Raw genomic sequence first — 22,047 nt, 5'->3', positions numbered from 1 at the left:
ATTCTAGACATGATTTTAGTACCACATAGAAAACATATGGTACCTTTTACAGTTTGTAGAGCAACCTCACATGCCAAACCTTGTCAAAAGCCTAACTGACACCGAGTAAAACCGCTGAACAGTACTGTTTCTCGTCTAGAGCATGATTTATTAACGTTTACAATCCTGTTTGCTAGTTCCACAGGAGCATTTTGCTTCCTATACCCAAATTGGTGAGCCGGAATATGATCGTCCACGAACCACTTCAGTCTTTTCAAAAAGAGCTTTTAAAAACTTTAGAAATCATAGGAAGCAGGCTGATAGGCCTATAATATGTTACATTTGTGGACTCTTTACCCGGTTTGATATAACAATTAACTGAGAAATTTACCATGGACCAGGAAAGTGATCAATTCGGATAATAGCATTGAAAATCAAAGTAGCCAAACGTATCGCATTTTAAAACCAAATATATCGTTTATTTTGTAGTGAAAATTCTTTTATTGGATATTAGATTATTTTAGAATGAATTTTTAGGTTATTCAACAAAACAACGATTGTATTTTAGACCGCATATTTATGTATACTATTAAAATGTTGTTTTTACAACAGAACGAATTTTTCCTTCAGTCATGATGATGAGTTTTAATGGTGACATTCTTAAAAATCCATAGTAGTGACACTTAAAACGGGTTGAAATTTGTTACTGAGCTTAAAAATAAAATCTATTCTGTATGCTAGAAAAACGAAACCAAATAATACGGGGTTACCAAATAATGTACGATTCCCGAAAAGAACAATCATAGAAGGTACCTCAGAAGCACAAAATGTTTTGTAATTACTGATCGGTTTTCTTACAATAGAATTTAACAGCAACTGATTTATGAAGATGAATGATCTGTAAAATCCAGAACTAATTTTACTAGTCAACACAAAATTTGTATCTAACGTGTAACACAACGTTTCTTACTGTAATTTCCAATGACATTCCAATTAACAATTCAAAAATGACAATTTTTCACTGACATTCCCAATGATTTAGACTTCTAAAAACTGTTATTTTAAAATTGTGTTAATTTATTTCAATTTATCAGTGTCTGAATAAATAAAAATTTAGTTTAACCAAATTTTAAATCAATACACATAAATAATATTTTTTTTAAATATTGATTTCACAATGATTATATATTTATTGTAAATAAATCGTATGTCTAAATCATATGTATCTAAAAAAAAACGTGACATTTACAAAAATTCTGATAAGTTTTGAATTCAGCACCCCAAAATTAGTTAAAATCACCATGTATGATTCCAGATAGGCGAATTTTTTTTTTTTTTTTTTGATTGGCGATTATTAGGTATCATTTATTTATCCATACTTTTTATTTCGGCCAAAAGTTTGGGTGAACGGTTTACTGGGTGATTAATTAGACACTTCTACGCTCCGTACTAGGAAAGGGTTTTTCAATATCTTTTTGATGTTGAGTGAAGCAATATGAGGAGGCTGATTTAACAGCCACGATTTAAATTTTACCATGCGAATAACTGTATATGCAGCGAAACTTTACTAGGATGCTAGATAACCAGACTACGAATTTTTTGCAATACAAGATATTAAAAAATACCAACTTTCCATTTAATTCTTCAATATCAGAATGAAAATAACGTTTTATTTTTTTATTTGTAAGCAATGCACATTCGTTCATGAGTATAAGAATTATAGAAAGAATGGATACACATACTTAGAGGAGTCCTATTAGATCCAACGAATCGTTCAAGTAGATCATTCTTTAGGGAGGGGAGGTAATTTATCTTGTTTACCGATTCCTCTCTGGTATTTACTTTCTGAAAGATGGATGGAAATGAAGTAATACTTCATTTTCATCCATATTTTGCATACGTACATTATCTACGTATGCATAATGGTTAAATTTAGTGCTTATTATACCTACATCCAAACCAAAATTTTATTTTATAAATATTGTGATTAATTTTTATTACATAACTAATATATAACATTTATTCAAATATACTCACTTAAAACATCTCACTAAAAACATCTTGATTATAAGTGGATTTGACTGTTGTTGAATTCTTTGTTTTTTATCTTTTGCCCCCTCGGGGCGGCTCAGTAATCAAGTATTACTCGACCCAGGGGGGTGTCCTTGTGACTCTAATGTGCTTCCCCACATACCGGCATGGCACGTCGGCCCACTGGTTCGGATCTTTTGTATCTCATCATGCCTGCCTCAAACCAATAGAGCGGGGGGTCCGGGCCCAGCTATTATGCTGTTCCCACCTCACGGCCAGGACTCGGTCTACCTTTCTAATTTTTTTTTTTTTTTTAATTCTATCGAAAAAGTTAGTACTCTTGTCCAAAACGAAATTTCTTATCGATAAATTATTACTAATTAAACATATTAAATTGGTTTTATATTTCATTCAAGTATGTCAGTAATAAACCGTGACAGTTATATTTAAAAAAACTGTTTGTTTCTGTGTATACGTCATAAGTGTGGAAAAAATATCTAATATACTTATAACCAACTGTTTTTCTTCAAATATTGACGCTCTAAATACTAAAGTTTCGCTAAAAACTCGTGAATGAAAGTGTTATATGTTAATGCGTAACTTTTTTCAATGTAATTAAATAATTATGAATGATATATTTATGTGGATTGTTAAAGTTACATTAAATCTGTTAATATATTGTTATTGATAAGCTAATCATTTTTTATAATTTTTATACAAATTTATTCTTGATCTTTTATCAATACATTTTAATTATTTCTTCATATCTTTTACGAGACTTCTTGAATTAATTCAATTATATTATTTATTTCTCCAGCCAGTTTTCCAGCTGTTGCCGGGTCTGGGTGTGTGCGTATAAGTAAATGCAGTTACTGCTACCAACTTGTCAGGCCCAATATAGCTGCAGCTGTAGTAGAACATACGTGTAAATGTACCGGTAAAAATGTAGTCTGGAACAGACTCAGGTCGACCACTCCTAAGAAGTGTGGTTAATTGAAACCCAACCACCAAAGAACACCGCTATCCACAATCTTGCATTCATATCCATTTAAACAGATATTTTATATTATTTGTATCTAATAAAAAAAAAATTGTTTGATCTATGTTATTATATCATTGACAATCTGAACGTTTTATTTTATAAATATTATTTCTTTAAATTGTTCGGAATGGTCGACATTTTTTTTTCTACCATTAATGATTTTTTTTGTTATTTTTGAATGCATGTGTATTGTATTTTTTTTTAATTTGACTACTTTTAGATTCTAAAAAAAGTTTGTGTAATAAAATAATCTGAAGGCGTCATCGAAAAATATTTGTTTTTCTTTTTGAATCTAAATAAGTAATAATTTTTAATAATATAAATAAATTCTACTGAATTTGGATAAATACTAAAATAAATAAAGATAATAATACTACATTATTTTTACTTACTCATAACATCGTGTGATAAATCGTATCTCATGGAAGGATAAGTAAGATTCTGTTTATAGCCAGGACCATTCGCGTAACTAATAGTAGAATATGGAAGGCTATCAATGTCACTGGGTTGAAGTGTTGTTAAGATATCGCTTCCCCTCTCTGGATAACCGTTAATAGACATTGTATGAGCGTGGTCAGCAGTTACAACAATTAAAGTGTCTCCATCATCTGTTAATTCACGAGCTTTCTGTAAAAATTAAAAAAAATAAAAATAAAAGAAATAATTGAACATGAAACGTTTGGAAACTTATAAAATTGATGTAGTCAGTCATTAGTTTAACCACATAAGCTACATGTAAAAGTATGTTATAAAAAAAAAAAAAAAAAATTATAACGTGTGAAAATTCATCATGTACATTAATATAATTAGATACTTAATGACCACAATGTTAACGGTGACAAAATGAGTTATTAAAATTTATGTCCTTAAAACTAAATGGTTAAATTTAGCTTTAACAATAACCTTTGTGCAGGAAAGTAAACAATAATAATTTTAATGAAAAATTATCCGGTAATATTTGTTGGTCGGACACTGATTTTCTAGAATTTAAGTGAGAATAATATTTACTCTATTTAGATTTGAACGAGTATTATTTTTGGCAGGTTTTGCATATATTTTTCATAATATCCTGTTGAAAACCACTTAAATCAGTTTGGAAAAAGTTAGATATATTAATTAATAATCACATAAAATATTATTAATCTTGCTTTTTAAGAATCACGTTGATTATTTCATTGCGCTTCTAAAAAATCTCATTTGGATTATTACGCAGCTCATTATCAATGGCCCTTTACTAACAGTTTCTAATTTTAAGATGTTTTTAAACGTTTTTTTAAAAAAAAAACAATGTGATGAAATAGTAGATTTGATTTTTGTTAGCGTGAATTTGTAAAAATCAATGAAATTAATCGATTTTAACAGTGTATTTATTTATAACTTAGGTTGTAGGTGACCTGGTATGAGACACAAATTATTCCCAAAAATGAGAAACCTATTTTGAAAAAAATTAGACAAATTAAGAAGTGAAGTAGTGTTTCGTTTCCTTTTTTAGTTTCCTAAATATGATGTTCTTTATCAGTATGCCAAAACCCGCCAACATGTAGATAATATTCAGCCTTACAAGTTACACCTACATTCTATAATAACTAAAATTAACAATAGTGAATATAATTACCCTTAAAGGATCATTTCTAACAAGTCTTTTGTATTTTAGATACATTATATCTGTCACAGTCGTAAGTGTTAGATCCGTTGCGATGTGGAGGACCATAAAACTTTTGAGATAGGTTTTAGAGTGAGTATGAACTGTAGATGCATAGGTGATGAATGGAAACAACGCTTTGTTGCTTATTGAATTGTTATTTAATATCTTGTCGTCTTGACATTTCGATAACATATGATTGAACTTCTAACATATAACGTAACACATATATATAATTAAACTTAATAACATATAAGTAAAACTAAAATAAGCATTCATCCGTACATTTCCACCCGGACTGAATTTACAATACTACCGCTCTGAGTCAGATTCTGGCGCCGAATGAATGGAAGGTCGCTACATCATAATGACCACTTCTTTCGGTATCATGACGTAGGACATGGTGTGACCATCGTATGATCATAGCTTGCTGGAGAGCCCTAGCCCTCGCTAGGTAGCAGCACCCGACGGCATAAGTGTAACGTAACAGTAAGAAAAATTGAGGCAAAGTGTAAAACAAAAAGATTAATGTTGCCTTCTTTGAGAGGCATTGAAATATAAACATTACAATCCGCTTATATTGTAAAAAATTAAACAATATGAGATTTAACAAAGGATATTTTAGTAAAAATTCCATTAAATGAATGATATACATTTTATTAACTTCAACTTTCGAACATTTACAAAAGAAATTATCTAACTTATACTGGAACATTTGACGTAAACGTCACGTCTAATAACTTTTATAGAGAGATTATGCAGAATTTGAAAAAAACAATCTTCTGAATGTACTTTCCCATTTAGAACTTGAGAAGTTGTTTTTCATTGTTCATAAAGAATTTCCGAACAATTTTTTTTTCCTTTTTTTACGTGATAGACAAATTTTTTTATTCATATTTTTATTTTTATTTTTTTTGAATGTAAATGAAATAATCTAGCATAGATTATACCGACACATCCTGACCACGTAGAGAAGACATCCTCCATATGGCAGATGAGGTTGCCACATCGCTCCCTCCGTTCCTAGCCCTTATGGTTTTTACCGGAGATATCTTCAGAACCTCGGCAAAAGGCATCTCTCAGCCTTGTTCTTGCCTCAGTCAGGATGCCACCGATGCGAATGCCACGTGGGACATTCCCATTGGTGTATTACTACCTAAAATTGAACGATAAAAAACAAAATAAACCAAATTCTTAAACAAGACTGAACAAAAAAGGAATGTAATAACCGTTAGTAACTAACTACCCGTTAGTAAAAGTTGAGGCAAACGCGCAACATAATATTACACAAAACAAAAAACGAAAAACAATAACCAAAAATAAACTACAATAAAAATAAAACAACACACAGAAGGAAAAAGGTAAAACCCAAGTAGAACCTTATACTCCTTTGGCAATCCTATCCCGTACCACATAATTTAAAAAATTTTCAACGATCATCCATTCGGCCCGGTATCTCCAATTCTCTCGGAGATCTAATGCCTACTCGATAATATCAAACCGAAAAATGATCTCCGTGCGCATAAGTTCGTATTTTGCACATTAATACAGTACGTAATGAGCGTTGTCCAAATTAATTAAAAACCTTTATATCTTTATGTTAGCATTTTGTGCCCAAAAAAATTTTTTTCTCATAATTTACGACAAAGTATAGTAGCCACCTCTTGCATTTTATAACATATTTACATAGTTCTGGGCGAGCCTGATTCTTTTTCAAGTTGGATTTTTAGTACTTCATTTATTTACGTAATTGTTCCGCAGTTTTCTGATGTTTATAAAATATTTCAGTAACATTCCATATAGTTTGGTTGAACGAGTGTGTAACGATTTTTCATAAAATCAAGGTCAGTACAACACTAGCCCTTATAATCTGACAGATAGCAATTTAAAAAGTGAAGAATTAAATTTTGCTTCAAAACAAAAATAGTTATTCTAAAAAGTGGTAGCTCTAAGGAAGTGGTAGTACTTCCTTAAGTATCCAGTCTTCCTTAAGTGATGGTACTTTGTGATATCCTTTCTCTAAGGGTTAGCCATACTTAATTAAAAATTAACTAGTGTTAAAACTAAGAATACACATTACATTAGAATTTAACTCTATCTTCGAATATGAATTTAAAAGTTTAAGATGTGATCTAGGATTTGAATACTAGATCCCGGTATTCTTTGGTGTTTTGGTTTCAATAACCCACACATCTCAGGAATAGTCGACCTGAGACTGTACAAGACTTCATTCATTTATATTCATACATGTCATCCTCATCTATTCTCTGAAGTAATACCTTACGGTGGTTCCAGTGACAAAACAGAAAAAGAGAGTCACCGATGTATTTTGAAAGCCAGTGTAACTAATATGTTTCTTTATTATTGTAAGGCAAGAAAAAATCTCTTTATTTTTGCTATTCATAATGATACACATGTGTTAAAATGATTACAGATTATATATATAACCCATTTTGAAACGCATAAATTCACGGAAAACTCCTGTGTTCAGCGGTGGTAATAATGGCAGTCGATTTGTGAAAATGAATTCAATATTATTATTACATTAAAAAATGATAAACCAACAGGTAATAGCACTTATTAAATCAAACAGTTTTTTATCTTGAAATTTCTTTTTTTGGAATTGGTTCCATATTCTACGAACGACTTATTTTATTAAATTTCTTTTTTTATTACTGATTTTACAATTTTTATATTTATAGCATATCAAGAGATTTATACCATATGAAGAGATTTATACCATAACTATATTTTTGTCGTTTTCAGAAACTATGGAACGTTGGGAAGAAGATCCTTTTTCCTTAAACCATATCATAGAAAATAAATCATCATTCAAAGATCACGTCTATCTAATAGGAAGTTAAGAATAGACAGTATTGTGTAGAGATTAAGGGTCAAAATCTTACAACTATCACTTTCTTTAGGTCTCTTCTCTGAGTTGACATCTAATTTATTGAAACTGATATTTAGTACACATCAACAGGCGTTTTAATGTTTTCTAAACATTCTGTTTTTTAGAACATAAATGTATTCTCATGATAATTGATGTAAAGTAAATTAATTTAAAAAATGGTTTACCTTAATAGCTTTAGCGAATTCTATAGTCTCGTCGAATGCCATCTCAGCAAAGTTGAAATGATGAGCAAGATCAATTTTACCACCCTCAACAAAAAGGAAAAATCCTTTATCTTCTTTTTGTAATTTTTTTATTGCAGTTTCTGTCATCTCTTCCAATGTCGGTTCTGTATTTTCATCTGCCTCCATGTGGTATTTCATATGACCTGGTTCAAATAAACCTGCAATGAAATTTAACACTCATTTTAGTAAAATTACTTAATATTTTTTTTAGTATATAAATTACACAAATAGTACAATAGTAGTAATTGAAGCGACCTGTCAAGATGTACAGAATGTGTCACGATAAACTTAATGTATTATTTTTAGCAAATTATGCATAGTTCTTTGTAATTTTAATAAGTAAACTAAAACGTTTAAAAATCGGAACCTTTTTAAAATAAATATAATTTTTTTTTAGTAAAATGAAACAACAATAAAAAAAAGAAAATTATGCAGTCTAAAAAAAAGAAATTAAAAATTCCATTGGATATAATTTATTTCAGTAAATACGTATAATTACATTTATAAAGATAAATAAATAACATGATTATATGTCAGATAACTATAAATTTTAAAATTATAAACCTCTCATTTCCAAACTATTATCTTCTAACGACATTTTACAGCTAATAGGTTACTCTGTGCATGTTTGCACGTATGAACGGATATTTTTATGTAACGATGTTAATTTAAAACAAAAAAAAAAAACTGCTTGAACGGATAATTATTTTACCAATTGACTTTTAACTGAAATTCAGGGTAGATTTAAAAGTAAATCTATCAGGTAACACTAATTTTGGGTGAATCGTGAGGCTTATGCAAAGAGTTTGTCACATGTTACAGCGTAATTTTTCTTGTATTAGAATTTTGAGTTGTTGATTAAAGCACGACCTGTGTAACTGGTAACTATATATTTCTCACATGGGGAAAAAATATGCTCAAATTATTTTGTTACTTCATTTATGAAGATCGGGTAAACTGTTCTAGAGATATGAATTATTTAATACAAAATATATTTCATCATCATTTTTCTTTGAAAGCAACTTATGTAATTTTTCATAATAATCATAATCGGTGCATGTGATTACACAACATTATTATTTAACAAATATAATTAAAATTACATCTATAAATAACTAATACGATTCATTCTACTTTCAATTTGTCTCTCTTTCCATAAAAAGATTAAGAGTAAAAGCGATTTTGTTTCTGTCGCTTATTTATTTCAATTAATAACATCAGTTTATTCCATTGTTTCTATTGATATACAAAATTGATTTGAACCCATTGTATTCTATTCTATTTTGTGGGATTACACGCAAATAATATAACCTGTATTATGAAGAATAAAAATATATATAATATATTGTATATATATATATATATATATATTATATGTAATATAATATATATAACATATATATAATATATAACATATATAATATACTATATATATATGTATAGTATATGTAATATATTGTATAATATATATTATATATATAATATATATAAAATATATATATATATATATAATAAATTGGGAATAAATATCCCAATTTAATGTTAATTATATATCCCAATTTATATGTTAGATATCATAAATATTCATTGATTTTTAAATTGAAATATTTAAAAAGGCCATCCTAACTAAAAGAAAAATAGATTTTAAGGCCTTTAAAAATGGTCTTTATACACGTACAAAATAATATAACTAGCACAAAAAAACTTCGCTTTTAATTTTTCTTTTAATTTACTCACAGGACAAATTTCAGAAAAAAGATTTTAAACCTTAAAAATGTAAAGGAAATAAAATTTTTTGTACGACTTTTTTGGAAAAGTTTTTTTTTGAAATTTCAAACATTGATGATTCCTCTCTCTAATTTGAAAGGAATATTATAATTTACTTACTTTAGATGTTAAAAAAGATTTCAGGGTAACATGAATTAAAACAAAAATTAACTAAAAGAATTTTTTTCGTAAATAATGGAATTTTATTGGAGCTTAGGTTTCCGGGTAATAAATAAGATTAGGTACTCGAGGGAATTATTTTTTTATTGGAAAAATGGGAAGGTATTCAATGAATCACTCATTACTAATTCTGTTATTCCCCTATTAGATAAGAATCTGATAGTTCCAATAATTATTTATAAAAACATTTTTCAGAAAGCCTTGTAAGATTTTTTGACATACTTCTTCCTTAAGGATTAAAAGATTCATAATTTTCTTATATGCCTCTTCAAAACTGATGCTTAAGGTGTAAGCGAGTGTGTGTGTGTGTGTGTGTGTGTGTGTGTGTGTATATATGTGGGGTGTTTGTGGGTGTGCACTATATATATATAAAACATAGTGTGTGATATAAAATATACAATTGTGTGTATATATATATATATATATATATATATATATATATATATATATATATATATATATATATATGTGTGTGTGTGTGTGAGTGTGTATAAAACAATATCTATCTATAAGTACATATACACTGTATTACAAATATTTATGCCTTTATTATTAATTATAAACAATAGCTCTTAATACCACTTCGTCATTTTCATGTAATATAATATAATATCTAGTATATTATGAAAGTAAACACTTAATATAGTAATTATAGACTACATTTCAATGAGAAAGCAAGCAGTCCGGTATGCACTTTACACACATTTTCAATTATATTAATGGACATTAAAGAATTAAACCAAATGAATGAAAGTATATAGTTCATACCGAAAGTTAAAATGTTACTTGCACATTGATTCTATTCTAGTTCTCTAACTTTTATTTATACAATTTTCATTAAATAAATTTAATTAATTTATGTAATATTAATATTTATACAGCTTACATATTATTATTATTATATTATCATTATTACTCAGAGATAATACAAAACCTTACAAACAAAATCATATCGAGTTTATATTCGTACAATAAGATGAAATTTTATTTTTTTCAAAATTTTGGATTTTCTTAGCATTACTAACCAATAATATAGACAGTAATTTTTTTAAATAATATTTTCTTTTTACGTCCGTATATTTGTTTCATTTTAATTAATTTAAAATTGGCTAAACTTAATTTTGATTATAATATAAATCACAAAAGAAAATGGTTGTCTAAAGTGTAGTATCATGTAAATAATTTGATTAAAAACTGAATTTTATACCATATTAAACCTTGTTATTTTCTTTATTTATATTGTGTCGTAATTTATTTGAAGAAAATATTTAGAAGAAATTACTGAAAATCATACATAATTACACAACGATTTTTACTACAGCAATTTCAACATTTCGTAACTATTATTAAAAATTTACTGATATTTATAAAATTTGATGTGGAAATACATTTTAAAATATTGTTGTAATTGTCGTTTATGTATTGTTTTTATTTTTCAATTTTGATTGTAATTAAAAAACTACTTCAACTTTCAATAAATCTAGAAATATTTATTTTTCACACTGACTTATATACTTTACGTATATAGTTAAATAATTTGAATTAACAACGGGATAGAAAATGGATTATACGGAAAAGATTTTCTAGTTTAGCTGCTGGTAATTTAGACTCACAGTTAAAATAGTGCTCAATTATTTAAAATTAGTCCACAAGCGAACACCTTCACAAAAAAATGTTGGAAGATAAAAAAGTTACCTTCGCCTGGTAAAAAATAACATTATCACGCAATGTTTCATTTAAAGCTAATTAAGATATTTGAAATGTTCAGTTGCCAGTCTTTATCTTGTTTTGATTTTTATTTTTGTCAAATATCAGAAAGTATGTAAAATATTTCTTTTGTATAAGTGTACATATATGATAAACTCGACAGTAAGTTGACTTCTTATGTCAACGTAATTTATGAATTATTATATTGTGATAATTGCATACAATTATTATAATTTTAATTTAATTAATCTTTTGGTTGGAGGCCAATTATACTATTTGTACTAAAAAGATTTTTTTTCAACAGTAAATTGTTAAATAAATAAATAATCATACTACATCCAAAAAGCGTCAGTACCAAATTGATGCTTCTAAAACAGTGGTGATTTTTGAAGAGATGTATTTTTATACTTGGTATTATTGATACTATTAGGAAAGTTGTCTCCACAACGTTAATTTTACACAGCATAATTATCTCAGAAGCTTATTTCTTAGAAGGTTTAAAGTTTGTTTGTAGACTTTTTTCATAAATTGTATTTATGTTATTTTTATATAGTTTACTTTTAGCAAGTAATATCACACTTACTCTAGCACGGTAGGGCAAAGTCAAACTTCTTATAAATCTATGAATTCTTAATCCTTATTATTTCGAAATTGTCATAGTATTATAAAAAAATAAGATTAAAAATTTTTAAATATCACGACGAATAAACCTTCAAAAACTTGAAATAATTAAATTACTATATTGTTACCTTATAATTCTCTGTGACATTGTGAAAATATAATAAAATTTAAGCTTTTGATTAACTGTCGTGCGTGACTATAATGATAACTAATCTTATCTATGCAGTCTACGAATATGCACGACAGCCAATCAAAATCTTAAATTTTATTATCTTAAAAAGAATATCACAATGTCACAGTGGATTATAAGGTAAAAAATAGTTATTTAATTATTTCACTTTTTTAACGTTGTTTCGTCATGAGTTTTTAAAATTTTTAATTTAATTTTTTATTTATCACTTTTTAAAAATTAATAAGTCTGGGCCCAACAGGCCCAGACTGTATAAAATTAAAAATACAGAATAAAAATAATGAAAATTGAGTATACTTGACCGGCGCAAATCTTTTAATAATCTACACAATAATGTAACCTTATTAGAATCATTCAAAATCCGTTTTGAAGAAACGTGTCTACTGCAGCTTCCCCTGGCAGCTTACAACCGTAAAACTAATCTAAGAACCTGTTCTGAGGTGATACCTGTGTAATGCAGAAACCGCATCAAAATCGGCCCAACCGTTTTAGAAATCATATATACTGCAGCCCTACCTGTGGTCTATAACCGTAAAACATATCTAAGAACTGACTCTGAAGTGATTCCTCTCTCTCTTTTGTTCTCGGTCATTTGACTGGTCTTATGCAGCTCTCCAAGGTTCCATATTTAGCGCTAGTTGTTTCATTTCGGTATACCCATATCCATATCCCTAACAATGTGTTTTAAATATTCCAAACGTTGCCTGCCTGCACAATTTTTTCCATTTACCTGGCCCTTTAATATTAAACCGAATATTCCAGGATGCCTTAATATGTGGCCTATAAATCTGTCTCTTGTTTTAACTATATTTTTCCAAATGCTTCTTTCTTCATCGATTTTCCGCAACACCTCTTCAGTTTTCACTTTATCTACCAATCTGATTTTTAACATTCTCCTATAGCACCACATTTCAAAAGCTTCTAATATTTTCTTGTCAGATACTCCGATCGTCCAACTTTCACTTTTATATAAAGCTACGTTCCAAACATATACTTTAAAAAATGTTTTCCTGACATTTATATTAATTTTTTATATAAACAAATTATATTTCTGACTGAAACCTCGTTTCCCCTATGCTATTCGGCATTTTATATTGCTCCTGCTTCGTCTAGCTTTAGTAATTTTACTTCCCAAATAACAAAATTCTTCTACCTCCATAATATTTTTTTTCCTATTTTCACATTCAGTAGTTCGTCTTCGTTATTTCTATTACATCTCATTAGTTACGTTTTGTTCATGTTTATTTTCATGGGGTAGTTCTTGCATAGGACTTCATCCACGTCGTTCATGGTTTCTTCTAAATCTTTTTTTACTCTCGGCTAGAATAACTATATCATCAGCATAGTATAAAATGATACTTGCCCAGGAATTAAGTGAGGAAGATTGAGATAGGCGAAGAATTTTGTGTCAGGGAATTCTTTCAGGTGTGACCACCGATTCTGTTGTGTAGAGCAGCGATGAAGCTTAGTTCTATCTCTCACGAGCCGTAAACAAGCTACATTTTGGGTACTGAGCATCGGAAAACCCCAAATAGCTTCACCAAAGACTTCTTTAGAGCCCCGAAACTGACTATATCATCAGAAAATAGTAGCTTCTTTATCTTTTCACCTTCTACTGTTACTCCGGATCTATATTGTTCTTTAACATCATTAAGTGCTAGTTCTATTTAAAGATTAAAAAGTAACGGGGATAGGGAACATCCTTGTCGGACTCCCTTTCTTATTACGGCTTCTTTCTTATGTTCTTCAATTATTACAGTTGCTGTTTGGTTCCTGTAAATATTAGTAATTTTTCTTCTATCTCTGTATTTGAACCCTAAGTGATTCCTATGTAATGCAAAAAACCACACCGAAATCGGTCCAGTAGTTTTTGAGGAAAAAGGTATACAGACATACACACAATACATTCACAACCTCTCATCCCAAACGCATATACCGTCTCCTTTCCGTCGTGGGTAAAAATGAGAAACTGTGTTATTGGATATTCTGTAATTATTGTAAAGGATATAAAAAAACACTAGTGGTGTTTATTTAATTGAAAATAAAAGTATCCTAACGGTTCAACAAATAAAAATAATTTACCACTTCTATACCACTTACCACTTCTATATTGTAAATAAAAATAAGAATATTTCATACAGCCAAATGTAACATATATTATGTTGATTATAATTTCGCGTCTATTTGAACTATTTAAGCAACGAGAAAAAAGTAAATTAATTTAGAAATACAAACATCGAAAACATACAAAATCTCTGAAGGCAAACTAATAATATAGTACAGAGGTAAACAATATATACAGAGGTTAACGGGCAAATACTTAATATTTAATTTGGTTTTGGGGTATCCAGCGAGTGCGGAATGGAACGCTGTACCGGCTATTGTTTAATAAATATAATGAAAACTTTTATTTTTAAAATCAGTTCCGTACCATTTCTTATTTTATGGGAAATCAGATCTAATAGAAGGAACTAATGATTCTGATGTAATATTTTGTTATTTATTTTTAAAATTTTTTTTAACTTTCAAATCGAAAAGGTTTTTTATATTTTAAGTGCTTTGAAGATAACTTATATAATTATACTATTTTAAAATGTGTATCTTGTATTAATTTGATGATACATATACACCATGTCATATTACACCTCATTATAAAGATCAGTATATAGTAAAAGTTTCTTGTTTCGATGACTTATTTAGTAACAATAATGGAAAATCTATTTTTCCAAGAAGCTTTACGTTTTACAAAAGTATATTGCATATTATACACCATATTTGATAGCTAACCTAACGTGAGAGATAAATTACTTCTAAAAATGACAGAGCTGTTGTCAATTGTTTTTTTTTTTTTTTGCGAATGAATTAAAAGTATGAATTCCGAAAATACATCGTAAATCTTTTCTTTTTTTTAATATATATTAAAAAAATAGAAATACAAAAAAAATATCGTAGATACAAGTATCCCTTATGATCAATATCAGACGTTTATGAAGGGGTATTTAATAGCTAGGGAATTTCTGAAGAAGAATGATTCTGTATTTCTATAAAAAGGATCCGATGACAGTCATATTAAGGAATTAAGTTATTTTACATTGCTTTTTTTATTACGACTAATATAGTTTTTATAATAGCTTGAAAATTCCATGAAGATAAACATTCATTTCTAGAAATAATACATTCATTTTGGCCATCAAATGAATAATAAACAACATGACTATCAGATAAAACAAATCTTACTAATGCAATTTTAATGTTAATTACTTTTTTATGCAATTACAGTTGTTAGCAAAATAAGCGTGTAATATAAAACACAATCATAATCAGAAAAAAAAATAATAATAATTGTATAAGTAATATGAAATTATATCTATTAACTCTGATAAGCTTACCTAATAAGTAATCAGAATCATCATACTCCGATTTAGTCAATTCAACACGGTTCCAAACAAATTTAGCTGTTAAATTGTGAGCTTTCTTATCTTCAATCCAATAATCTATTAGGTTTCTTTTATCTGTTCTCCAACCTGTTAGATTTTTATACTCCGGATCTTTTTCAGTAACGGGAAGAAATGTTCCTCTACCACCACCCAGAATTACCTGTTTATTTAAGAAATATTAATAATATATTCGTAAAATTATACTTAATCCAATTTCTAATTTCAAAAAATATTCACAACCAATCAGATTGAAAAAAAAAAAAAAAAAACATTTATCTGAAACTATATGAACCTCAATCTAAAGGTATAAATGCAAATAAAATTGTGATTAATTTTTTTTCTTTAAAATTCTTCAGGTGTATTATATTTGGAACACATTTTTAAAGAAATTTTTTATCGCATACTGTATTATAAAAAAAAAACCGTGTACTTATTGATATATATATATATATATATATCAAGTAGTTAATTACAGAATATCTAAGTTTTTTTTTTAATTACTTCAAAATACATACCATATGGAACACAGAATCTCTTTCTTTAAATACAGAATGTGACATTTAACATAGGACACATTTATCGTTGTTTTCAAAGGAATTAATATATTTAAACACGATTAAGTAAGTTAAGGTTTTGTATTGGAATCACAAAAAAAGGCTTCACATCCTAGAGATGTTCTGGAAGACGATCAAGACATTGCTGCCATCTCCATCTTCATCCTGTATCACACTGCGCCACGTTGCTCAGGAATCGACTGATTATTATTTTTTTAATGAATAGCCTTACGTTGCCGATAATCACCACATTTCCGATGAAATGACCATTGCATGGGTACGTCCGGACGAGTGCTGCAGCGAAGGCCGAAGCTGAGATTCAAATATCAAATATCAAAGCTGAGATTTCAAATATATCGATGTAAATGTCTATCGAGACATTTACATCGGTGGCATCCCAACGAGGTCTGACTTGCTATGAGCTGCAAAAAGTTAGAGAGCGAAATACGACTCCCGTTAAAGCCCATCAGGGCTACGAACGAGGGCGCGACCGGAAGCGTCACAAGGCGGGTATCTTTCCCTATGGGGTTGGGATGCACGGGTAAGTTCGACTAATTGTACCACACAAAAAAAAATTCCCTACAACAAAATGTTCCAATAGTTACCGAATCCAGTTACACACGAAACGTAATCACCAATGTCAGCGACCACTCCTCCACAGCTGTGTTGTCAACTAAAAATAGGTAGTGTTAAATTCCGCACCCTAAAGTAGAAATTTATCAAACCAAAATTGTATTTAAAAAATTATTTTAAAAAATTACCAATGATTTTTTTAACCCTAATTACTTTAAAATAGTAATCAGAAATCGGTGAAATTTCGTGTGCATTCCTGAAATACAGTGACGAAGCTTATAAATATTATTTTAAATATTTAAAGTAATAATACGAATATTTTCTTGCATTCTGATTAACATTTGTTTATGTCAAAAAGACTCATTTGTAACACTATTCAGTATATAATTTCTAAAAAAATATGATGTAAGCAAAATGAAATTAAAATGAATTTCAAATCTGATTACAATTCACAGATGACAGAATTGAAAGGACTTGAGTTCAAAAAATTCATACTACTTGAATAAGGAATATTCAAGTTTATAGGAATTTTTCTCTTGGTAAGTGGATGTAAATTCATAAAGAAATACTTTTGTTTCTTTAATTAAGTCATGTATTTCTTCTAATTAAAATAAAGAAGAGTTTTAGATAAATATTTTTTTCTCTTTTTTAATTTTATGTTAAAAAATACCGAAGCGAAGCTTCTTAATGCTTCTTAAGGCTTCGCGATGGGAGATCAACTGAGAAAAAACGAGTCACGAAAAAGCATCACGCGCTGATTCCCCCACTATGCCTACCACGTGCTATGTATAGATACTGACACGCGTGTTCGGTAAGCATACTCCCTCCCTCACACAATCACTCTCTCACACTCGCGCGGGCGGGCTCGTGTGTGTGTGTGTGTGTGTGTGTGTGTGTGTGTGTGTGTGTGTGTGTGTGTGTGTGTGTGTGTGTGTGTGTGTGTGTGTGTGTGTGTGTGTGTGTGTGTGTGTGTGTGTGTGTGTGTGTGTGTGAATAAGAGTGAGGGGCACAAACATCATGAATTACTACTTATTTTGTCTCGTGACGTCAAAGTCAATTTTGCTGACGAAAAATGAGAAGCACTTAAAACAGTTTTTTTTTAAAACATTCAATTTATCGATGAATAGTCAACCGGAGCAAGCTACAATAAAATGTGGCACGACCATTGTGCTGTTTTTTCGAGATACTTATACAAAATAGTCTCAATATTTGTATCCTACGTCAGTTACCACAAACCAGTAATTACTATGATGGAATGCGATGATTAAATTTCAATGATACGTTTAAATTTATCTATGTTTTATGTAAATAAATAATTTTAAAATATGTGTTTTTATTTTATTGTTAGTTCATATTTCTTATTAATAAAAAATTTTACCATTTGTGTATATTGCGTATACGTTATTTTGCAACATTAATAATTCATACAATATTGCGCAAGAAGCTTCTCTTCCGAAGTGTGTACACGCACCTACGCACTCCTTTTTATTTTATATCTTTAGAATTAGATGATAATTAGAACTTAGAATTAAATTGATTTTCTATAACGATGCGTAATAAGAAAAATTTTGTTAATGGGAAAGTAATTCTTGAGTTTATATATTTGTTAGCTTAAAAACAAAAATACAATCAGATGTAGTTTTTAATAAAAAATTAAACAGGATTATTGTAAAATAAATGTTTTCATATATTTCCTCATAAAACTTTAAAAATTAGATTTGTTTGAAATTTTTACTGAAAAACCCAAACAAAATTAGTAATAATAATTTCTATTATGATTGTAGCACTTAAGTAGACATTATTTTAGTATTTTCAAAAGTAAAACATGTTAATTAAAATTTTAATATATTTCTGATTTATCTTTCTGTAAATGGGCGGTACTATTTTAATAATATAATATACGTAACTGGCGGTAAACATAAGTTTGATAAATAATTATCGTAAATAGACTATAAATAGTTTCCGATTTATAACTACAGTATTATATTTAAAATTACGAGATTATTAATTTATCACTATATAACATTTTGAAAACTATTCAAAATAAACTATGGTCAAACTTTGGTCAAACTATTAGTTTGACCAAATATGAAAACAAAGTTTTTCACACAAATCGTAAATAATTTATAAGAAAACATAGAAAATTTTCACGTTCCGGCCACGATAATTTCATAAATTTTAAATTTGTATTGGTATCATACTACATTCTAGTAATATTAACATGACAACTTATCTAAAATTCCTCTCACAAATCATTGATACGTTTTATGCAACCAAGAGGAATAAATAAGAAATACTTATATGAAATAGATCTTTAGACTAGCCTGTAAAATTAAAGGTGTTTAAGATTGCAAAAAAAAAGATTCAAAATGTGATCAGTGGTGTAATAAAACACTAATCGAGAAGAAAAATAAAGTCAACGGAATATAATTACCCATCATTACATTTACTGTAATTCAGCGCAAATTCAATATATCAATTAATAATTTCTTGCAAATACTTTTGTAAGAAGTTTTTAGTTCATTAACAGTGCTATTAATATTTTATGATTTTCTAAAAATCCATACAATAAAAATTTTAAACAAAAACTATTCAAATAAAAATGAAAATAAAAAAGTGGTAAAATTCACATTGAAAGAAAATGTTCTATCTAGCAGTTTTAATAAAACAGTAATTAAGTATTAACAATATATTTTATTTATTTCTATATAGAAATTCTGTTACAGTTAACATTTCTTGCAGGCAAGCCATTCCATTCAGTATAAGAGGTGTTTTTGTGTAAAATAATTGTTGTAGTCTGTGTTTTCTGAAAAGTTTACATGCATATGGAGAGTAATCTAGTATTTAAAAAGTCAGTATCGAGACCCAAAAATATCCGTATCGAGATCCAAAGATAAACTATTAGAAATAGAAACTAATGGTTGATATTATTGTTATTCTCATTAGAAATTACATGCTGATTTCCAATTAGTCACCCTTCTTTTGTTCAGGCAATTTTTAGCAGCCTTAAAACTGCTCACGTATTGAAAACATTAAAAAAATATTTAAAAACGAAACCAATAAAATAAAATAAATTTTTATGCATTCTTTTATAATAAAGTAATCGTTTTATTACAATAAAATAAAAATAAAATATATAATCATGAATAAAAGTAATTAAAATGTTTGAAATAAACGTAGCCACCTGTGACGTATGTTTTGTTCTAACGGTATGAGCTTTGTTTAAGATGCTGTGTTGATCCTGTACTATAACTTTCTATTTACTTTCTTCCTTGAAGGAATTCAAAAAGTGACTGAGTGGTGGTCAACCAGCTATTTCGTTTAGTAATCTTTGACGACACCAAATTACTAGGATAACTGCTTCTACCAATTGGTTTACTACAACCCAATTCCGGTACCGATCACATGGGAGCTGTGATCGGTAGTATATTATATTATAATGATTTATTTTCAATTAATATCTTGTATTAGGCTGTATACTATGAATACCGCTGTTGTAGTGCCACGAAAGAGCGGTTTCATGATTTACAAGAATAATATCATTTGTTCATTTTTGGATATGCTTGTTTTGTTTTATAATATTTTTTATTTTTCATAGATAGAGTATCGGTCTATTGTAATATTTACTGTTTATAACAAAATATAACATTTAACTGAAATTCATTCATTAACAAAACCAAAAAATTAAAATTTAATAAAATCAAACAACTTAATTAAATGACAAACAATCTGAACAAAATTATAAGCACAATAACCAATGTAATATTTAGAATTCAAGACAAATTATTCAATTTAAATATATATATATATATATATATATATATATATATATATATATATATATATATATATATATATATATATATATATATATATATATATATATATTTAAATTGAAATGTATATAAGAGAGAAAGACGCATGTTACTTGTAACAAAGACGTTTTAACCTTTAAAGTTTGAGAAACATTATTCTGATACAAATTTGTGTCTGCACGTGGGTGTTAATTGATATTAAATGGATTTTCACTGACTAAGAAGGGACTGAAATAAAAGTTATCTTTAAGATCATTGCGTATCCAACCACATATTATGTTTTCAACTAAAGCAAATGTGGAAAATCAGTGACTTACGTCTATGAAATGTCGAATAATTTTTATTTGTTTTCATTATTAAACAATTAATATTTTTGCTGCTATTTTCTATTATACAATTTTTTTATATTTTTGTAATGGGTATTACAAGATATTATGTAAACATATTTTTAGTAATTTTAGCTTCCTTCTCATTTGTTAGAAAATAACGCGGTCTCTTTGCTTATATAACTACATGTAATTATTATTCTTATTTTATTACAGACTAAATTTGTTTATGAATATTGTTTATTTATTTTAGTACATAATTTTTGCTTACAAATTTAAATAAATTTAATAAGATGTACACTAAACGGAATTAATTTCATGAGTTTACATTACAAATTACATTTTTAATTACTTAGTTCTATAGATATAAAAGTGCAGAATATTAAATTTTTTATATCTTTAGAAATTTAAAAAGTAATAAAAAAATATCACAAATAACTTTCTTTTAATTGAGAAATCAAATTAAATTAAGGTTCGAAACATTTATACATCTATTTTCTCAGTAAAATGATAAATTGCTTAGTTTCATTCCCAGAACCTGATATGGGTAGGAGATTCTGAAGTTGAAGTTTCCTAAATTGCTCGATAGTTCGTAGGAAATATGAGACGAACTCATTGATTAACAACATTTATATCTATGATATGATTAACTACATTTATATCTACCAACTGAAAATCCATCTACCTACTGAAAATTTGATGTACTTTCAAGAAATTTAAAACATTCTCTTAAAGAGCAATTTTTTTATAAATGTTGATACATTTACTGAACAAAAATAAGTATTAGTATTCAAATGTACCAGTTATCAGATTAAATAATTAAAGAACTTCATTCAGCTTAATTCAGACGAATAGACGCATAAGCTTTGTCACTTTGACATTACCCAAATATAACCACACTATTACAATATCTTGGGACATTTCTAGAATTTTCCTACAATATTCCAATAATCTAATGCTTGAGAAATATATTTGGAATGCTCCTAGAACATTCCGAACATAATAAAACAATTTATATTGTTAGAATATACATTCAATATTTACT

The 22,047-nt window shown here is 28.0% G+C and overlaps 1 protein-coding gene across 2 annotated transcripts in view; it reads right to left on the bottom strand.

Moving 5' to 3' along the window:
- The window catches only part of LOC142322383 (membrane-bound alkaline phosphatase-like), a 48,870-nt gene that overhangs the window by 3,060 nt on the left and 23,763 nt on the right, over positions 1-22,047 (bottom strand). For both annotated transcript variants that reach the window (XM_075361405.1, XM_075361406.1), the window contains exons 6-8: positions 15,687-15,894; positions 7,773-7,990; positions 3,445-3,679 (exon numbers count right to left, since the gene is read on the bottom strand). In XM_075361405.1, the coding sequence (XP_075217520.1) occupies positions 3,445-3,679; positions 7,773-7,990; positions 15,687-15,894 (661 nt within the window). The remainder of the gene's footprint in view (positions 1-3,444; positions 3,680-7,772; positions 7,991-15,686; positions 15,895-22,047) is intronic.

Source organism: Lycorma delicatula, chromosome 3 (genome assembly GCF_047948215.1).
Source record: "Lycorma delicatula isolate Av1 chromosome 3, ASM4794821v1, whole genome shotgun sequence".
Classification (NCBI taxonomy): domain Eukaryota; kingdom Metazoa; phylum Arthropoda; class Insecta; order Hemiptera; family Fulgoridae; genus Lycorma; species Lycorma delicatula.
This window is presented reverse-complemented; position numbering and strand designations above follow the sequence as displayed.